A 16,879-nucleotide genomic window follows, 5' to 3' on the forward strand; every position below is an offset into this window, starting at 1 on the left:
GAGTGACACAAATGTGAGAGCCCTGAGAGAGGAACAAAAAAATGCCTTCTGAGACTTCTCAGAGAAGAAGCAGCAAATCCTCTGAAATGTTATTCCGTCCCTTCCCATAAGATCATACTAGTGGTTATCATGTGGTATCTTCATAGACATTTTACTCTTTATCATTGGTAGAAGATCACCAGCAATAGATATTAATGCACAACCTAGACTGATAGGAATCAAAGTATTCTGTGAAAACAAAGTGCAACTGGAGCTGGTCCATCACTATTTTTTCAATAATCTTCCCTGAAAAAGGAAAGTTTGAGATCAGACAATAATTGGTGAGATGGTTAATATTCAGTGTTGGTTTGCTGAGTAACAGTTTAAACGTAGTCAGAGTACGGCTGGAAACTTGGCAAAATCTCAGATGTCCCTGAATGCCCTCTTGAAGAGAGACATTAACAGTTCTCATCGATAATGAGCCAAACATATGTCTACATGTTTTAATAACCATGAAGGGTCCTTTCTATAGATGCCTGACTATAATGCTCCAAGCATACCTAAAACCTCAATGAGTGAATCTAGGTGAAAGCTAGGCACTACAGACAGAGCATTTCTTATTCCTGCTTTGACACTTCCTACAGAAGTGGTCAGCTGTCCCCCAAAAAACAGATGATCTTCTTTGCAAACTAAGTTAATATTTTAGTGAAACATACTCTAATTTGTCAAGGGACTGAGGCAGTTGAGGTTAGCCATGCTGACTACATTCAGAACAACTTTACTGGTCTGAATTTCAAATACCATGGTTGAGGAAAAACTTTCTTTACTTGAATACCTGTTATGGCATAGAATCATCAATAACTCTATGTTGCAATAGGCTCTGAGAAAGCATTTCGCTAGCTACATAGATATATAGGAATTGGTGAATTGGATTAGACTCAAGGTCCCTCAGGTCTGATATCCTGTTTCTGACTGGCCAGTACCAGATGCTTCAGAGGAAATTGTAAGAATCCTTTAGTAGGCAGATAAGAGCTCTGAACCCCACATTAGGTCTCATCCTGGTCTCTCATAGTGAGGAGTTTGCCTTAAGCCCTGAAGCATGATGTTTAATATCACTTCCACAAAATTTGTGTTATCATTAATTATAACAACTCTGGATATTCTTCCTATCCATATAAGTGACTAGTCCCCAGGGGCGGTTCTATGTATTTTGCCGCCCCAAGCACGGCAGTCAGGTGGTTTTCGGTGGCATGCCCGCGGGAGGTCTGCCAATAATGCGGATTCGGCGGCATGCCTGCGGGAGGTCTGCTGGTCCTGCACCTTCGGCGTACCCACCGCCGAAGCCGCGGGACCGGTGGACCTCCCGCAGGCATGCCACCAAAGGTAGCCTGACTGCCGCCCTCATGGCGACCGGCAGGCCGGTCCCTGCGCTTGCCACCCCAGGTACACGCTTGCTGCGCTGGTGCCTGGAGCCGCCCCTGCTTGTCCCTTTTAGCATCTTAAGTTCTTGGTCTGAACAGTGAGTTCTACAATTTAATTACATACTGCAAAAAAGTATTTCCTTTTATTCATTTTGTATTTCCCATATTTCAATTTCACTCAGTGTCCCCTAGGGGAAAACATGGAGAATGCAGTGTCCACTGTGTCAATTGTCATGCTAACTAATTAGATTATCCCTACACTTCCCACTAGTATTACTTCTAGTCTTGATTTCCTTCTGAGAGCTCATAGTATGTGTGTGTATACATTATTTTTCATTGCACTATATGAATATATCAAGTGCCAGAAATAAGTTCTTTATTATCTTACAAATTCATAAAATTAAGAAGCATTAAATTTTGCCTAAAATTTAGATTTTGCCCCACAGCAAAAATTTCTGTGAATTTGTGCAGTGTGTCCATCTGAATATGCAAAATTTGGTTTTAATGAACGGGGCTGCAGCAATCTAAATGGCAATCCCTACCACTTAACCAATCTGCAATCTGTATGTTGAGTTAATTTCTTGATCACAAAAATATTCTTTGGACAAGTTACCCAAAATGTTCACAGGCTCCAAGTAAATATGAACTATTTGATCTCAGTGCCTACATGTTCGTTCAGCAGTCTCCTCATAGGAAAATTGCATGACTGGAATAGAGGTGTATTCCAGGTCACAACTGAATTATATGGCCAGAGAAGTGTGTTCAGCATTTGCCTATACTTTGTCCAGTTCTAATTACTTCAAACAACATATGTCATCATTTTCTCTGCAATTGCAGGTGATTTTTTTCTATAATTTTTAAGCCTAGCCCCAAGATTCCCCCCCCCCAACATTTTCAGTTATTACCTGATGGCTTTGAAAGAGTATAAAGTTTCCAGGAAGTGCTTCTGTTTTGATTTTCACATTGTGTTCCTAGTAGAAAAGTATGTGTGGCAGTTTGCATAAGTAGCTCTGGGTAATTGCTAATACCCGAAGCCATGACATCCCTGATTTGGAGCATTCATTAATCATCAAAAGAGTTGCTTGATATTCAGAAAAATTAATACAAATTGCAGGTAAAATAGAATTGTGGCTCTGCAATTTTGTTATCATAAGCCACAATTAGAATTCAGCATGGACTTTATATTATATTATAAAAATATTGGACTGGTCAAAAACCCAAAATGTTTCCTGTTTTCCCTGTTGGGAAAAATAGAGAAGTTTAAAAAGGGGGGGATCCCCAAAATCTCCAACTCAAAATTTTACTGTTTCCAAATACAACATTTAAAGTTATAACAAAAAATTGTTTTGAAATGTACATTCAGGAAAAAAAGTTTACAATTTTCCCATTGGAAAATTGTATCAAAATCAATAGGAAAATATTGATTTCAACTAAGCCATATTTTGTGATGGGAAAAGTTAGCTGCCAAAAAATTTCAATCTCTCTCTCTCTGCGTGTGAGTTCATTTCTAAACACGGGATACAGTATTATCAGAACGCTGTTGATACACAATTATACACAGAAAATCTCATGAACTGATTCAGGTTTGGACAAGAGCCAGAAAGGCTGACCAATGTATCTGAAGTATTCCAAATAGACACAAAGGCAAGCCTGAGAATGTGGCTGGCTGTGTGGAAAAACCCTCTGGATAAAACCCAAAGAATCCATAATTTCCAGAAACATCTGCGTTGACATCTGCATGCACATGGGAGTCATCAAAGATAATAATACATAAAGACTCCAAATGTTGCACCAACGCTATTTTCGAGAGTTTAGACCTGACATTTTCCATTCAACCTGATGGTATATAAGCCAACAAAATCATAAATCTACATCATGCCTCAAGTGTACAGGAAATGACAGGAGCCAAATAAACTAGTCTTTGTCTCTGGCTACCTCAAGCCTTGCAAGCAGAATGAAAACAATACACTACTCACCCCTCCTCCTTGTTCTGCGAAAAGTTAGAGCATGACTGAGTGCAGAGTTGTGCAGATAAACTCAGTGTACCGACCCAGATCTCTCTGCTTTATGACAGATCCAGATAACACTCAAAAGTGGAATCATGAATGGCATATGTTTATTCATAACAGATCTGTCGCTACCCAACTGAAACTGTAGTCACAATGAATCTTAGTAAGCCATATTGAAATCCTAATAGATACTGTTAACCTTGCTGCCCAAGTCATCCATCCCTTAATCTTCCCATGCGGATCCATCTTCCATTCACACAAATAACAAAGACAAAATAGTCACTAGAACACTTGAGAGGGCATTTTCACTCCTCAGTCTTGAATCAAACAAGTGCCACAAAAAATTGTGCCTGTTAAGGGTGTTGTAACTTTTTATTCTTCATTGTGTGTGTCATACAGCAACTTTCTGGCATTCACTATAGATCAATTAATATTTGTTAGTCACCTGATATATATAAGTGGATAGCAATGCAAATAAAGCAATCCATTTATGAGTTTTCTTTTTGCACCTGTTTTATGGTTTTCAATTTTCTGGTCCCTATTTTTTTGGACAAAACAATAATAAATTGAAAAAGATACTTTTGAAGACTCACATCTTAATCCTTTTTATCCCTGATATATATACTCTGACTACCCAGTGGTATGTGGTGGGAGAAAAATTGGTAGCAGAAGGTAGGGGCAGGTGGGTGTAGTTACTGAAGTTCCGAAAGGAGGAACCAGAATAATGAAGAGCAGTGGTATGTTTGAGAGGCAGAAGGCAGAGAAATCAGAGCAGCAAAAGGATGATGTTGGGAAGGAGAATAAAGGGGAAAAGAGAGAGGCTTTATTTGACTTTAGCCTAAGTAACAAATCTTACACTTGACTCAATAAATTGTTATAATAGAGAAAAGATATTACTCCATATTTGAATTAAATCCAATTGTGCACAATTTCATTCCCCCAGGATGAAAATCCATGTACTGAGACGCCTATGGAATCCCAGTTTTAAATGTTTCTTCTTTGGTTTTCTGTTCTGAATTTTCATTTTGGAAATATCTCTTTCCAGGCATTTTATTTATTGCAGGCAAGAACTCTTTCCCCTCAAATCACCTGTTTTGCCTGGAGCATATAAACCTAGAAACTGTCGCTACACTTGCAATAGCCAGATTAATAATTGCTCTGGGAAATGAGGATGGGTAGCAGATTCAAAACTGTATACTCCTTAGAGAGCAGGTGCAATACATGATAAACACTGCTGATCAGCAAAGAGTAAATGATTAATTAGATTTGTCTAACAGTGGATGTTTCAGTCTTTCCTTTTCCAAAGCAAAAGGAGCAGCAGCAGTAACTGAGTAAGAAATAATTTTAAAATGTATGCTAACATTTTGTTATATTGATCTGCCATATGCTAATACCCACAATGTATATGCTCCATAATGGTACAGTTAGCTTAATAATTTTGTGATTTCCAGCGGATCAGAAAGGTTTGGACTCCAGATATGTTTCTCTTTTATCCCAGTTTATCTAGTCTAGGCAGATTAGACCTATTTAATTCTTCTAATCTAATATGTCTATCCTAATATATGTACTCTATCATATTTACAGGATACCAGTCACCATAGTATCTAGGCGCCAAGATACAGTAATATCAGAGTGGCATAACGATATTAAAAAGGAGCTCTACTCTCACAAACATTTATTTAGAGATTTGTTTTTGCTCTTTTCCCTTTCCTCTACCTCTCCTATTTTACATATTTCTCTTGGAGCTTTAAATTTTCCTAGTTTATACATAATCAAAAACGATTGCAGGCAAATTTTGTGACTGAAAATCCTGTGTCACCGAGAGGGAGATTTCTTTAAGAAAATAGTATCAGAGGGGTAGCCGTGTTAGTCTGGTTCTGTAGAAGCAGCAAAGAATCCTGTGGCACCTTATAGACTAACAGATGTTTTGCAGCATGAGCTTTCGTGGGTGAATACCCACTTCTTCGGATGCAAGCAGTGGAAATTTCCAGGGGCAGGTATATATATATAAGCAAGCAAGAAGCAGGCTAGAGATAACGAGGTTAGATCAATCAGGGAAGATGGGGCCCTGTTCCAGCAGCTGAGGTGTGAAAATAGTTCTTTCTTTATCAAGCACAGTTGCAGTTTGATGTCTTGCCCACTGCTAGTTAATCTTGCTCACATAGGTCTATCTGGGAAGGGAGAAGCCATCCTAGGATACTTAGAGCTGAATGAAAGCTTCTCCCAGATTGACCCTCACACGTACTGGGATCTTGAGCAAGTCACTCAGCCACACTGATTGCTTTAAATAGAAAGGTGAAATTCTTACATGAAAAACCATTTTCATTCAGTTAAATCAACCAGTTCAATTTGGTTTGGGTAGACCTCTTTAAAGGTCTTACTCAGTTCCAGGTTAGCCTCTCCTGTAGAATGCCAGTTAGTGCCACTCAGCGTGACATTTCCTTTCCTCCTTCCTGCCTTCACCTGCACATAGTAGCCACAAAGGCACAAGGGAAGGGTGAAGTGTTATGTGTGCAGCTCTCCCTCACCACCTTCCATCTGTGAAGGGAGAGATCTACATGCACAGGGCCCGTTATATGTGGATTCCTGGGGGATGATCTTTACTTCAATTCTTACTCAGCTAAAATTCCATTGACTTCAAAGGAAGTTTTTCATTGGTAAAGACTTTTTTCAACTGAGAACATTTAACACACTTCCCTTGTACTTTTTCCTTATTAAAAATGCAAATCAATTTCACCGATTATCATCTTGAGGAAAAACAATTAGTAAGATTCATAGAGGTCAATCATTAGTCGAAAACTGTATGTGCTGAGCACAGAACTCATTTGTTTTTGTTTTTCAGGCACTGCAAATGGATGTAAACAAGCTGAATATCACGTTGCTTCGGATATTCCGCCAAGGAGTGGCTGCAGCTTTAGGACTGTTACCACAGCAAATTCATATCAACCGACTCATTGTAAGTACCAACAATTTTGTATAAGAAAATTACCAGGTAATTTCAGTTAAATTAGCTTTCCTGCCTTTATGGAAAAGTCCAATAGACTCTGATTGAAAAATATCCCCCTGCTATAGTTTTTTAAACCATTCAATAGAGCATAATAGAAAATTGTGTCCCTGTTATCAAATGGTTCAAAAAATGTATGGAAAGGAATTATCTATTAAATTCTAACATAATTCCAGAATTACTTATAGAGTAAATACTATAGAACTCTCTTGGTTTCATCCAAGGGTTTTAAAAGAACTGGCCGAGGAGCTCTCTTGACTGGAAAAGTTGATTTTTTTTTTCAATAAATCTTGTAACACTGGGGACGTCATAGAGGTCTGGAGGAAAGCTAATGTTGCACCAATATTTTAAAAGAGTAAACTGGATGATCCAGATTATAGCTCTGTCAGCCTGACACTGATCCCTGGTAAGATAATGGAATGGCTGATCTGGGACTTGACTAATAAACACTGTAAGGAGAATAATATATTTCATGCCAGTCAGCACGGGTTTATGGAAAATAGATACATAGTCAAATTAACTTAATATTTCTGATGAGAGTACAAATTGGACTGATAAAGGTTATAGTTTTGATGTAATAGACTTCTGTAAGGCATTAGACTTGGTACTCCACAAAATCTTAATCAATAAACTAGAACAATACAAAATGATCATGGCGCGCATTAAATGAAATGAGAACTGGTTAAATGAGAGATCTCAAAATGTATTATAAATGGGGAGTCATCATTAAGATGCTGTGTTTCTAGGGGGGTCCCACAGGGATAGGATCTTTCTTGGCCCTATGCTATTTAACATTTTAATCAATGACTTGGGATGGGGGTAAGAGAGACATAAAATTATCACTGATAAAGTTTGCAGATGCCACAAAGATTGAGGGAGTGGTAAATAATGAAGAGGACACTTCACTGATGCAGAGACATCTGGACAGGTTAGTAAACTGGGCACAGGCAAACAATATGCATTTCAATGTAAGGTCAGACACCTAGGAGCAAAGGATGAAACCCATAGTTACAGGACAGGGGACTCTATGTTAGGAATCAGTGACTCTCTGGAAAAAACTTGAGGACCATGATGGATAATCAGCTTCATATGAGCTCACAATGTCTCGCTGTGGCTAACAGGCCTAATGTGATCCATGGATAGAGCCCCGCGCGGATACAAAATTCATATCCACGAATGCAGATATCTGTGAATATAAATTGGTATCCGTGGAGCTGCAGGGCTCTACCGGGAATCGCAGTGGTGAAAGCAGCAGCATATTGGGCTGCCACTCCCAGGAGCCAGCTCCCTGTACCGGTGGCTCCTCCGGCGTTGCTGTACCGCCCCCAGCCCCACCCACTGGGGTGGCACCAGGGTCGTGCCAGTATGTGCAAATGGCTCACATGCTTCTGGACAGGAGTCCCTTCCATGCAGCAGTCTGCATCTCCTGTCTGGGAGTGTGTGAGACGCTTGCACACACTAGCAAGACCAGGGGCAGAGCTGGGGATGGTATATCCATGTCGGAGGAGCTGCCAATTTATCTGCGGATATCTGTATCTGCAGATATAAATTTTGCATCTACACAGGGCTCTATCCATGGATGTATAAACACAGGAATATTGAATAGTAGGGAAGTTACATTACCTCTGTATCTGGCACTGGTGTAACCACTACTGGAATATTGTAGTGTCAAGTTCTGTTGTCCACAATCCAAGAAGGATGTTGAAAAACTGGAGAGGGTTAAGAGAAAAACCACAGGTATGATTAAAGGATTGGAAAATATGCCTTATAGCAGTGGTACCCAAATTTTGAGGGCTGTGCCCACCTTACCCCATCAGCTCCCCTTGCCCACACCTCCCCACCCGAGCCGGGAATGGGGTGCAGCTGGGCGGGGACATAGACAGGAGTAAGGGGGCTGAGGCTGGGGCCACAGGGATGGGACTGGGGACGGGGACCAAGCCACAGTTGGGGGCGGGGACAGGAGCAAAGTTGCAACCGGGCCCCGGTGGGGGCCAGCAGCCAGGCCCAGCCTGGTGTGGCTCCATTCCTGGCCCCACCCCCAGCCTCGGCCCCAGGTGGGAGCAGAGCCATAGCCAGGCCCCCAGCCAGGTGCGGAGCTGCACCAAGGCTGGGGACGGGGCCAGGCACAGGGCTGGGAGACGGGGCCATGGCTGGATGCGGGGCTGTAGCAGAGCTCGGGGCAGGGAGGGGCTGGGTGGCGTTCCCTCCCCACCCTCCATGGGGGCTGGCCTGGACCCGCCACGCCCCCCTATAGGTCCGTCCCCCCCAGGGGGGTGCTCACCACACTTTGGGGACCTCTGCCTTATAATGAGAGACTCCAGGAGCTCCATCTATTCAGCCTGATAAAGATAAAGTTAAGGTGTGACTTGATCACAGTCTTACCTACATGGGGAACAGAAATGTGATAGTAAAGAGCTCTTCAGTCTAGCAGACAAAGTTAAAACAAGATCTAATGGCTGGAAGTTGAAGCTAGAAAAACACAGATTAGAAATAATGTGCACGTTTTTAATAGTGAGGGTAATTAACCACTGGAATAACTTACCATGGGTTGTGGTGCATTCTGCATCACTGATAATTTTAAAATTAAGATTGGATGTCTGTCTAAAAGATTTACTTTAGTTCAAGTAGCTATAGGACTTGATGCAGGAATTAATACAGGGAGGTCCTATAGTGTGTGTTATGCATGAGGTCAGACTAGACCAGGGGTTCTCAAACTGAGGGTTGGGACCCTTCGGGTGGTGAGGTTATTACATGGGGAGTCGTGAGCTGTCAACCTCCACCCCAACCCTGCTTTGCCTTCAGCATTTATAATGGTGTTAAATATATAAAAAAGTATTTTTAATTTATAAGGGGGGGGGGTCGCAATCAGAGGCTTGCTGTGTGGAAGGAGTCACCAGTATAAAAGTTTGAGAACCACTGGACTAGATGTTCACAATGGTTCCTTCTGGCCTTAAAATCTATAAATCTGTTAATTTTTAGTCAATTCTATGGTACATTTCCAGAAGGAAGTTTCTTCTAATTTTTTTTTATACCCCATCCCTATATATACATGTGATTCTTGCTCAGACTAAATGTTGGTCTGTCTCTGTTTGTTTATTTCTGATACATTTCTAAGTCATCATCACCATAATATCTGAGTTTTTCAGATAGTAATTTAAATGTCTTGTTATGACATTAATATTCCTGCTTTGATAGTGGGCTTCAGCAGCATGTGTTCAGGAATGGTCTTGTAGATCCTAAGGTACCATGTTCACAAAAGCTGGTGACATTTTGTTTCTAAGGAGGGAGAATAAGTAATTTAAAAATAATTTTCAAAATCTGTGATTTTCCATTTAAAACTAGCTAAGATTGTTAATATCTGATGAATGTATAGTATGTAAAGAATTATACTGTACTTGTGATGGGATCCTCAGGGTGCAACCTGGGACTGTGGGAGCACTGTGTCCCCTTAACTCACTAATATAGGTTGTCTCTCACAATGCCTTAGGCCTGGTCTACACTGGGGGTGGGGGGATCGATCTAAGATATGCAACTTCAGCTACGAGAATAGCGTGGCTGAAGTCGACGTATCTTATATTGACTTAGAATCACTTACTTCGCGTCCTCGCAGCACGGGATCGACGGCCACCGGTCCCCCGTCGACTTTGCTTCCGCTTCTCGCCAAACTGGAGTTCAGCAGTTGACGGGAGAGCTATCGGGGATCAATTTATCATGTCTACACTACATGCAATAAATCGATCCCTGATAGATCGATCGCTACCCGCCGATCCGGCGGGTAGTGTAGATGTACTCTTACTGGTGACAAGCAGCAAACCCTTCCAGGAGCTGTTGCCACTCAGTACAACTGCATGTGGAGCCCAACACCCACCCAGACTGCATCAATGATCCCAGAGTTGCTCACTGATCACACAGAGAAAGGCATCAGCTTAATCCCCCCAGCTCCCAGCATTGTCCTACCAGAATATATTGTCTTGCACTGCTCAAGATGCTTTCTTGGGCAATGCAAGTTTATGAATTAGTTCACCACTTCATCAATGGGAAGTGAACGTACACCAGCCTTTGTAACCTGAGCAGATTTACCAAGCACTTCAGTCAAAATCACTGGTAAGGATAAACTTTAGAGTAAGTTTATTGATTACAAAAGATAGATTTTAAGTGATTATAAGTAAGGCTATGTTTTTAATCACAGGTATTTTTAGTAAAAGTCATGGACAGGTTACGGGCCATAAACAAAAATTAATGACCCATGACCTGTCCATGACTTATACTATATACCCGACTAAATCTTGGGTGGGGGGACAGCCCGGGAGTCCTGGGGGTGCTTGTGGGGGGGCAGCCCAGGGGGCACTTTGTTGCTCATGGTGAAATGGCCCGGGGGCACTGTGCATGCTTGGGGGCAGCAGCCCGGGACCCCTGCTAGTGCAGGGGGGCAGGCACCGGTGCACAGCCCGGGACCCCTGCTGGTACTGGTGGGAGCTGGGGTTGGCGGGGCTGGCAGGCTCCCTACCTGGCTCCCCAGAAGCAGTGACATGTCCCTCCCTCAGCTCCTAGCCCCCTGCGCATTGCCCCCGCCCCAAATGCCAGCTCCACGGCTCCCATTGGCTGGGAACTGCAGCCAGTGGGTATTGTGGGGGTGGTGTCTGCAGGCAGAGGCAGTGCGCAGAGCTAGGAGCTGAGGGGGGGGACATGTCGCTGCTTCTGGGGATCCTCCCAAGGTAAGCACTGCCCAGAGCCCTCACCCCCTCGGGCCTCAACCCCAAGCCCTAAGGCCCCTCCCACATGCACCCAAACTTCTGCTGCTGCTGCTGGGAGGGGGAGAGGGTGGTGGCTCGAGACTGCCCCAGCAGCAGCCGGTGTGGCTGGCCCAGGGGCTGCCCTAGCTCCTCAGGAGGTCCCCGGGCCAGCCGCACCAGCAGCTGCAGAAGTCCCGGAAAGTCACAGAATCCATGACTTTCGTGACCTCCGTGACAAACTCTCAGCCTTAATTATAAGTGATGGGCAAAAGCCAGAGTAGTTACCAAAGGAAAATAAAAGGTCAGCACGCAGTCTAAATTCTTAGTCTTATTAGACTAGGCAATATCTGAACTAAGCAGTTTTTCTCACCCTACTGGATACTGCAGGTTGGTTGGTCTTTCATACGCAAGCTCTCCCTGTGAGCCTGGGAACCAGTCTCCTCAGCTCCAGTGTTCTTGTTGCCTTCATAGGCATAGGTGGAGGAAGAGACAGGACAAACCATGTGGCCTCTGTCCTCTGTTTTATATCCTCAGTCCATGTGCTTGGAAGAACAGAAGTCCAGGCATGACTGATGGGCATTGCTGAGTCCCCAGACTAGGTTGAGCACTTTCCCTGGTGTGGCTTTGTGCAAGTGAGCCATTGAATTGTAACTCCCTTGCTGGACAATAGCAGTTGATGGTTGTTTGACAGCCACTCATGCATTGGTTACCTCCCTTGTTGTTGTCTCTGTGGAGCTAATACCTGAGCAATACCCAAACTCACAGCATATTTTAGTGACAACCATACAACACAATCTCATAATTTCATATGCATTAATGATATACATCTTTAGATAGAATGATGGGTTTCAGCAGATCACGACCTTTCCCGTGATACCTTACATGGCACGATTTATATGCAATATCACAGTTTTACACAAATGATGAATATAGGGGTTACAGGGCACTCCCCCGAGGTATAAAGTGTCACAATACTATAGTATGTAAAGTACTTAAAGGTTAATTTTAATGGCTCACAGTAGGACTCTATAACTGTTGTTTTCCACAGGGCATTTCTGCCATTAAACAGAAAAGCCGTACAATCTGTGTGTTGCTAGCATTCCATTATTGTTCCAAGTGAGGGTGGCTTTTTTCAGGCGAGGTGTGGGCTGAATACCAGTGAAGAGGATTGACAGGTTCGATATAAATGTATTTCCTAGTATGATAGGATTTTATATGCCAAAAGGGATCAAAAATACCTTTCAAATAATGTCTTTGTGAGAGGATCACACAAGCTGTACAAAAGGAAAGATCAATAGCAATGCAATGACATTCTTTTCATTTTCTTTAGGAACGTCATTCATGGCAGGGAGTGCTCAATCTTCTTGTCCCCCACATTAACCAAAATGTTAAAGTTATAAGGCATACACAGTGAAAAGTGCAATTAAAAGAGGAACTTTCCTTATGGGTCCTAAAATACTCTAGCATAACATGTCATGTAGCAGCTCTCCTAATGTGCTCTGAGCAGCCTGGGTAATTGGGAGCATGCTGCATATTGTGTTTTCCCATTGATTCTGTGGTTGTTTATTTTCCCTTTTAATTTGTGGTTTGAGGGTAGACATGTTAACATTTTGCCCTTACACCTAGTCCAAAACACATTAGAAATGTTAATTAATATTAGTCTGCTCAGCTCCCACTGTGTTGGGAGTTTTCTATATGGATAAAATGGGACACAAAGAGGCTATATGATTTGGCCAAGATCACACAGCAAGTCAGTAGACACAAGCATTAATAGTGTAACTGAAACATCCTTATTCCCATTCTTCTTGCTCTTACAACTAGAAAGCAGTTCCCTTGATATGAAGCTGCTTGTGAGCAAAGCCCTATGTTAACAGAAGGTATAAAGTCCTTTCTGTAAGCAAAGGAGAGCCTACCTCAGTGAGGCACTAAAAGGTGGGAAAAGCACCTCCTCAGCAAGCTACCCCTTTCCACAAACCCCATAGAAACCCCTCCATCAGGGCTATAGGGTTCTGACTCTGTGAATGGGACAGGGAAAAGAGGGTGGGAGATCTCCACTGGAATCTCTTGCCCCCCAAAACCACAGAGAGTAATAATCTCTGGTAAATTACACTGGTTCCCCTTCTGCAATCTGGAAACAGCCCTGCTCCAGGAGCGTCTGTGGTGGTGGAGCTGCTGGCAACCTGGCTCCTGCAAGAACTGTAGGGTCTGGGGCCTAGTAGAAGATGGGAAAAAATGCATGGCAATATGGAGGCAGGGAATCTCCATGAATGTGCTCTTTCATCTGGCTAATCCACAAAATCTATGGGTTTGTGGGGACTGAAGTCCTGTCACTTGTGTTCTGGGAGAATGGCGAATTCTGCTTCCAATGAAGAAATCAATGGAAACTATAAAAGTTTATTCTAAGTAGGAGCACAACCCTGTAGAAGAAAATGGTAACCTCTGTGTATGTGATGGTATCTATGGAGGTCAAATTTAAACTAATCATCCTTAAAGTATCCCATTAAATCTGATGTCTGTGAAGTTACACTTCTGAATGTAATGGCTCAATACTTTAAATATAGCAAGGCCATATTTGTTTCTTCATAACAATGAAGGTAGTGAAGTCGGATGTGTATACTTCCTGGAAAAAAAACAAGATTATTCCAGTTTTAATTAATTTATCCCCACCCTGTAATAATAAATTGCAAGATGCCAGAAACACAAGCAGGCTTTTCTATGGAGTCAGCACAACTTCCAGGCAGACTTTTAGGGTCCTGTCACATTGCTGTGGCATCTAATAGCATGACATTGCAATGAGAATATTGTGCCTCATCACAAAAAGTTGCAATGTGTTGACATTGGATTGCAAAGTAACAACAAAACACCAACATGTCATGATGCAAAGCAGTTTTGCTGAAGGACAAACATCTAAAGATGGTGACTTTATGGTGAGGATAATCTAATAAGGAGTGAGAGAGAAAAAACACAGCATATACTATATTTTTTATCATCCATCCTGTGAAGTTTAAATTGCTCAAAATGGAGTGTGAGTAGAGAAAGAGAGCAAGCGAGCAGTTGCAATCCTCCTTATACTATATTTTTCATTTTTAAAAATATGATTAAAATTTGTAGCTGGCAGGAGTGATTCAGAATCAAATATTTTTATATGATTTGTGTTATCTAGGGGAAGAAGAACTGTGTTGAGCTGTTCGTGTCTCCAACAAATCGAAAACCAGGAATTTCTGACGCGCTTCCATCTGAAGAGGTGTTGCGTTCACTTAATATCAATGTTCTGCATCAAAGTTTATCCCAGTTTGGAATTACAGAGGTTTCCCCAGAGGTAGGTTATCATGTGTATAACATATTAGAGTTTACTGTAAATTAGTCAACTCTAAATATAATTATTAAGGGCTGTGTTAGTTCTTAGGCTAAGGTACTGATATTGAGGAGAATGTATGGCTAATAAAAGTTGTTTTTATTATTATTGCAAGGCAATAATAAAAAATATTCCTGTTAAATTATTTAAAGAAAGCTTGAATGGATCATATAATCACTCAGGCTATGACTACACTACAGCTTATGTCAGCATAATTTAAGTTGCTCAGGGGTGTGAAAAAACCACACACCCCGAGCAACATAAGTTACACCAACATAAGCACTCGTGTGCTCAGCACTATGTTGGTGGGAGAGCTTCTCCTACTGACATAGCTTCTGCCACTCACAGAGATGGTTTTATTATGCTGATAGGAGAGCTCTCTCCTGTCGGCATAGAACATCTTCACCAGATGTGCTGGAGCGGCACAGCTGTATTGGTACAGCTGTGTCACTGCACCACTGTATGTATAGATATGGCCTAAGAAACTTTGGTCTTTTATATGTGAGTTGTCTGGTCTGAAGACTTCTGTGATGACACAAATAGAATTCAGATTTCATGATAATTCTCCACTTCAAGGTTGTCCAACCTCCTGCTTGGTCCATACAGGGTTAAACTGTGCCTTGAATGGCTTTGGGAGCATTGTATTTGTTTATTTTATCTATTGCTGACTTTGTTTTCTGGTAGAGTGAGAGATTTGAAAGTTTGCCCACTTTATTTTTTTTTACCTGGCCCAAAAAAGAGAGAGCCCTTAAAACGTCTTGTTATTTTTTATTACAACTTTTATTTTTAAAGATAATCTGTTTTGAAACAGGACCAGTGCTGGCTGCCACATCAGTAGTGCTCTGCAGACGTTGCATTTGGACATATGTTTGACTTTGGGTTTACCTCATGACACCAAAGGAAATAATAATTAAAGAAAAAAGGAAAGGAAGCCATTGAGTTCTCACAAACACATCAGGCTATAATCAAATCACTTTGGATCTTGTCTGGTGCTTGGAAGCCCATAATTACACATAAAGCCCCTTGAACTCTGTGTGAGGTCAATTTCATGAAAAATCTCGAAACAGTTAATCAAAAACAGATTTTCCTGTGCAAATTTCCATTTTGATGAGAGAGCAGTTTTTGGTCAAAAAAACATTCTGAACAGAAAACTTTGACCAGCTCCAGTCCCCCATCCCCAGTCCTGTTGATTCCTATGCCAAGCAAAGGATCAGGGCCTTTATGTCCAGGCCTGTGTGTGAGTCATTGCTGAGTGCATAATGGGTGCTACACTAGCCTACATAGTTGCTGCACGGACATTTTTCTACCTCATTTTAAAGTTCTAATTCAGTGTAAAGTGCTGCGATATATTTTCAGTATGAAAAGTGCAATATAAAAACAAGTTATAATGAGCAAAGTCACATGTGTTTCCTACAGCAGGTAAACTATGGAAATGAAAGGGTTTTCACGGTGCAGATACTGAGGTTATAGGACATTGAGTTATAGGATCACAAAGTGAAGCTAAGCAGTCCTGTCCTAATGTCAGATCTGTTCATTACACCTCTAATCAGCCACCTGGGCTGCAGCCCTAAAATACTTTCTTTAAATGAAAATTTACTTTAGTGCTGAAGTGTATGAATTTGAGAGATATGATTATCTGTTCCAAATACTTCAATTACAAATAACAATTCAAATAGACATGGGAAGAAAGCATATGTGAATAACTCCTTATGGATGGAGAAATGATTTCAAGCTAGGAGAGACTGTCTGAAAAAACAAAGTGCTGACTTTGAAATCTCACCTATGTTACATACAGTAGCAAATTGTCATTCCTCAGTTTCAGTAGTCTAAAACTACTAGGTATTTGAATTCTCTCTCTGTCAATCAGATAAATGTAGCCAATACAAAGTTAAAGGTTTCTTGAAGTTTTCTCTAGAATTCTTCATACAAAATAGCTCATAAAGTCAGGTGGGTTTAATGCTATTGGGAAGACAAGAGCCTTATTTGAATGTCTTTATTCCATTTTTAACAGATTACATAAATAAGGCCCTGATCCTGCAATGACTTATGCACACGCTTATCTTTACATGTGTAACTAGTCCCATTGACTTCAGTGGAACTACTCATGTGTCAGTCTTTGTAGAAATCAAGGTCTAAAAGACAGCTACATTTAATCTTCACCTCCCAGCCATGTTAACTGACCAATTTTTCATGTATCCCTAAATCCACCCAAAGAACAAATGTTTGCAGGGCAGAGGCAATAAGGGGCTATAACCCAGAGTCACACCAATTTCTGTGGTCTCCAAGCTCTACTCATGCTCCTTACTGACTACAGCCAGTGTGTTGGAAGCAACTTTCTGCCCATGCCTTGCACAGAGTGCTACTGGTCAGGTGCTTCT

The 16,879-nt window shown here is 41.7% G+C and overlaps 1 protein-coding gene across 4 annotated transcripts in view; it reads left to right on the plus strand.

Annotated features, from left to right (window-relative positions):
- PTPRR (protein tyrosine phosphatase receptor type R) overlaps nucleotides 1–16,879 on the plus strand; it is a 219,996-nt gene that overhangs the window by 103,453 nt on the left and 99,664 nt on the right. For all 4 annotated transcript variants that reach the window (XM_039520862.1, XM_039520863.1, XM_039520865.1 and 1 more), the window contains exons 3-4: nucleotides 6,252–6,365; nucleotides 14,310–14,465. In XM_039520862.1, coding sequence (XP_039376796.1) covers nucleotides 6,252–6,365; nucleotides 14,310–14,465 — 270 coding nt within the window. The remainder of the gene's footprint in view (nucleotides 1–6,251; nucleotides 6,366–14,309; nucleotides 14,466–16,879) is intronic.

This window comes from Mauremys reevesii, linkage group 1, assembly GCF_016161935.1.
Source record: "Mauremys reevesii isolate NIE-2019 linkage group 1, ASM1616193v1, whole genome shotgun sequence".
In the NCBI taxonomy this organism is placed as follows: Eukaryota; Metazoa; Chordata; order Testudines; family Geoemydidae; genus Mauremys; species Mauremys reevesii.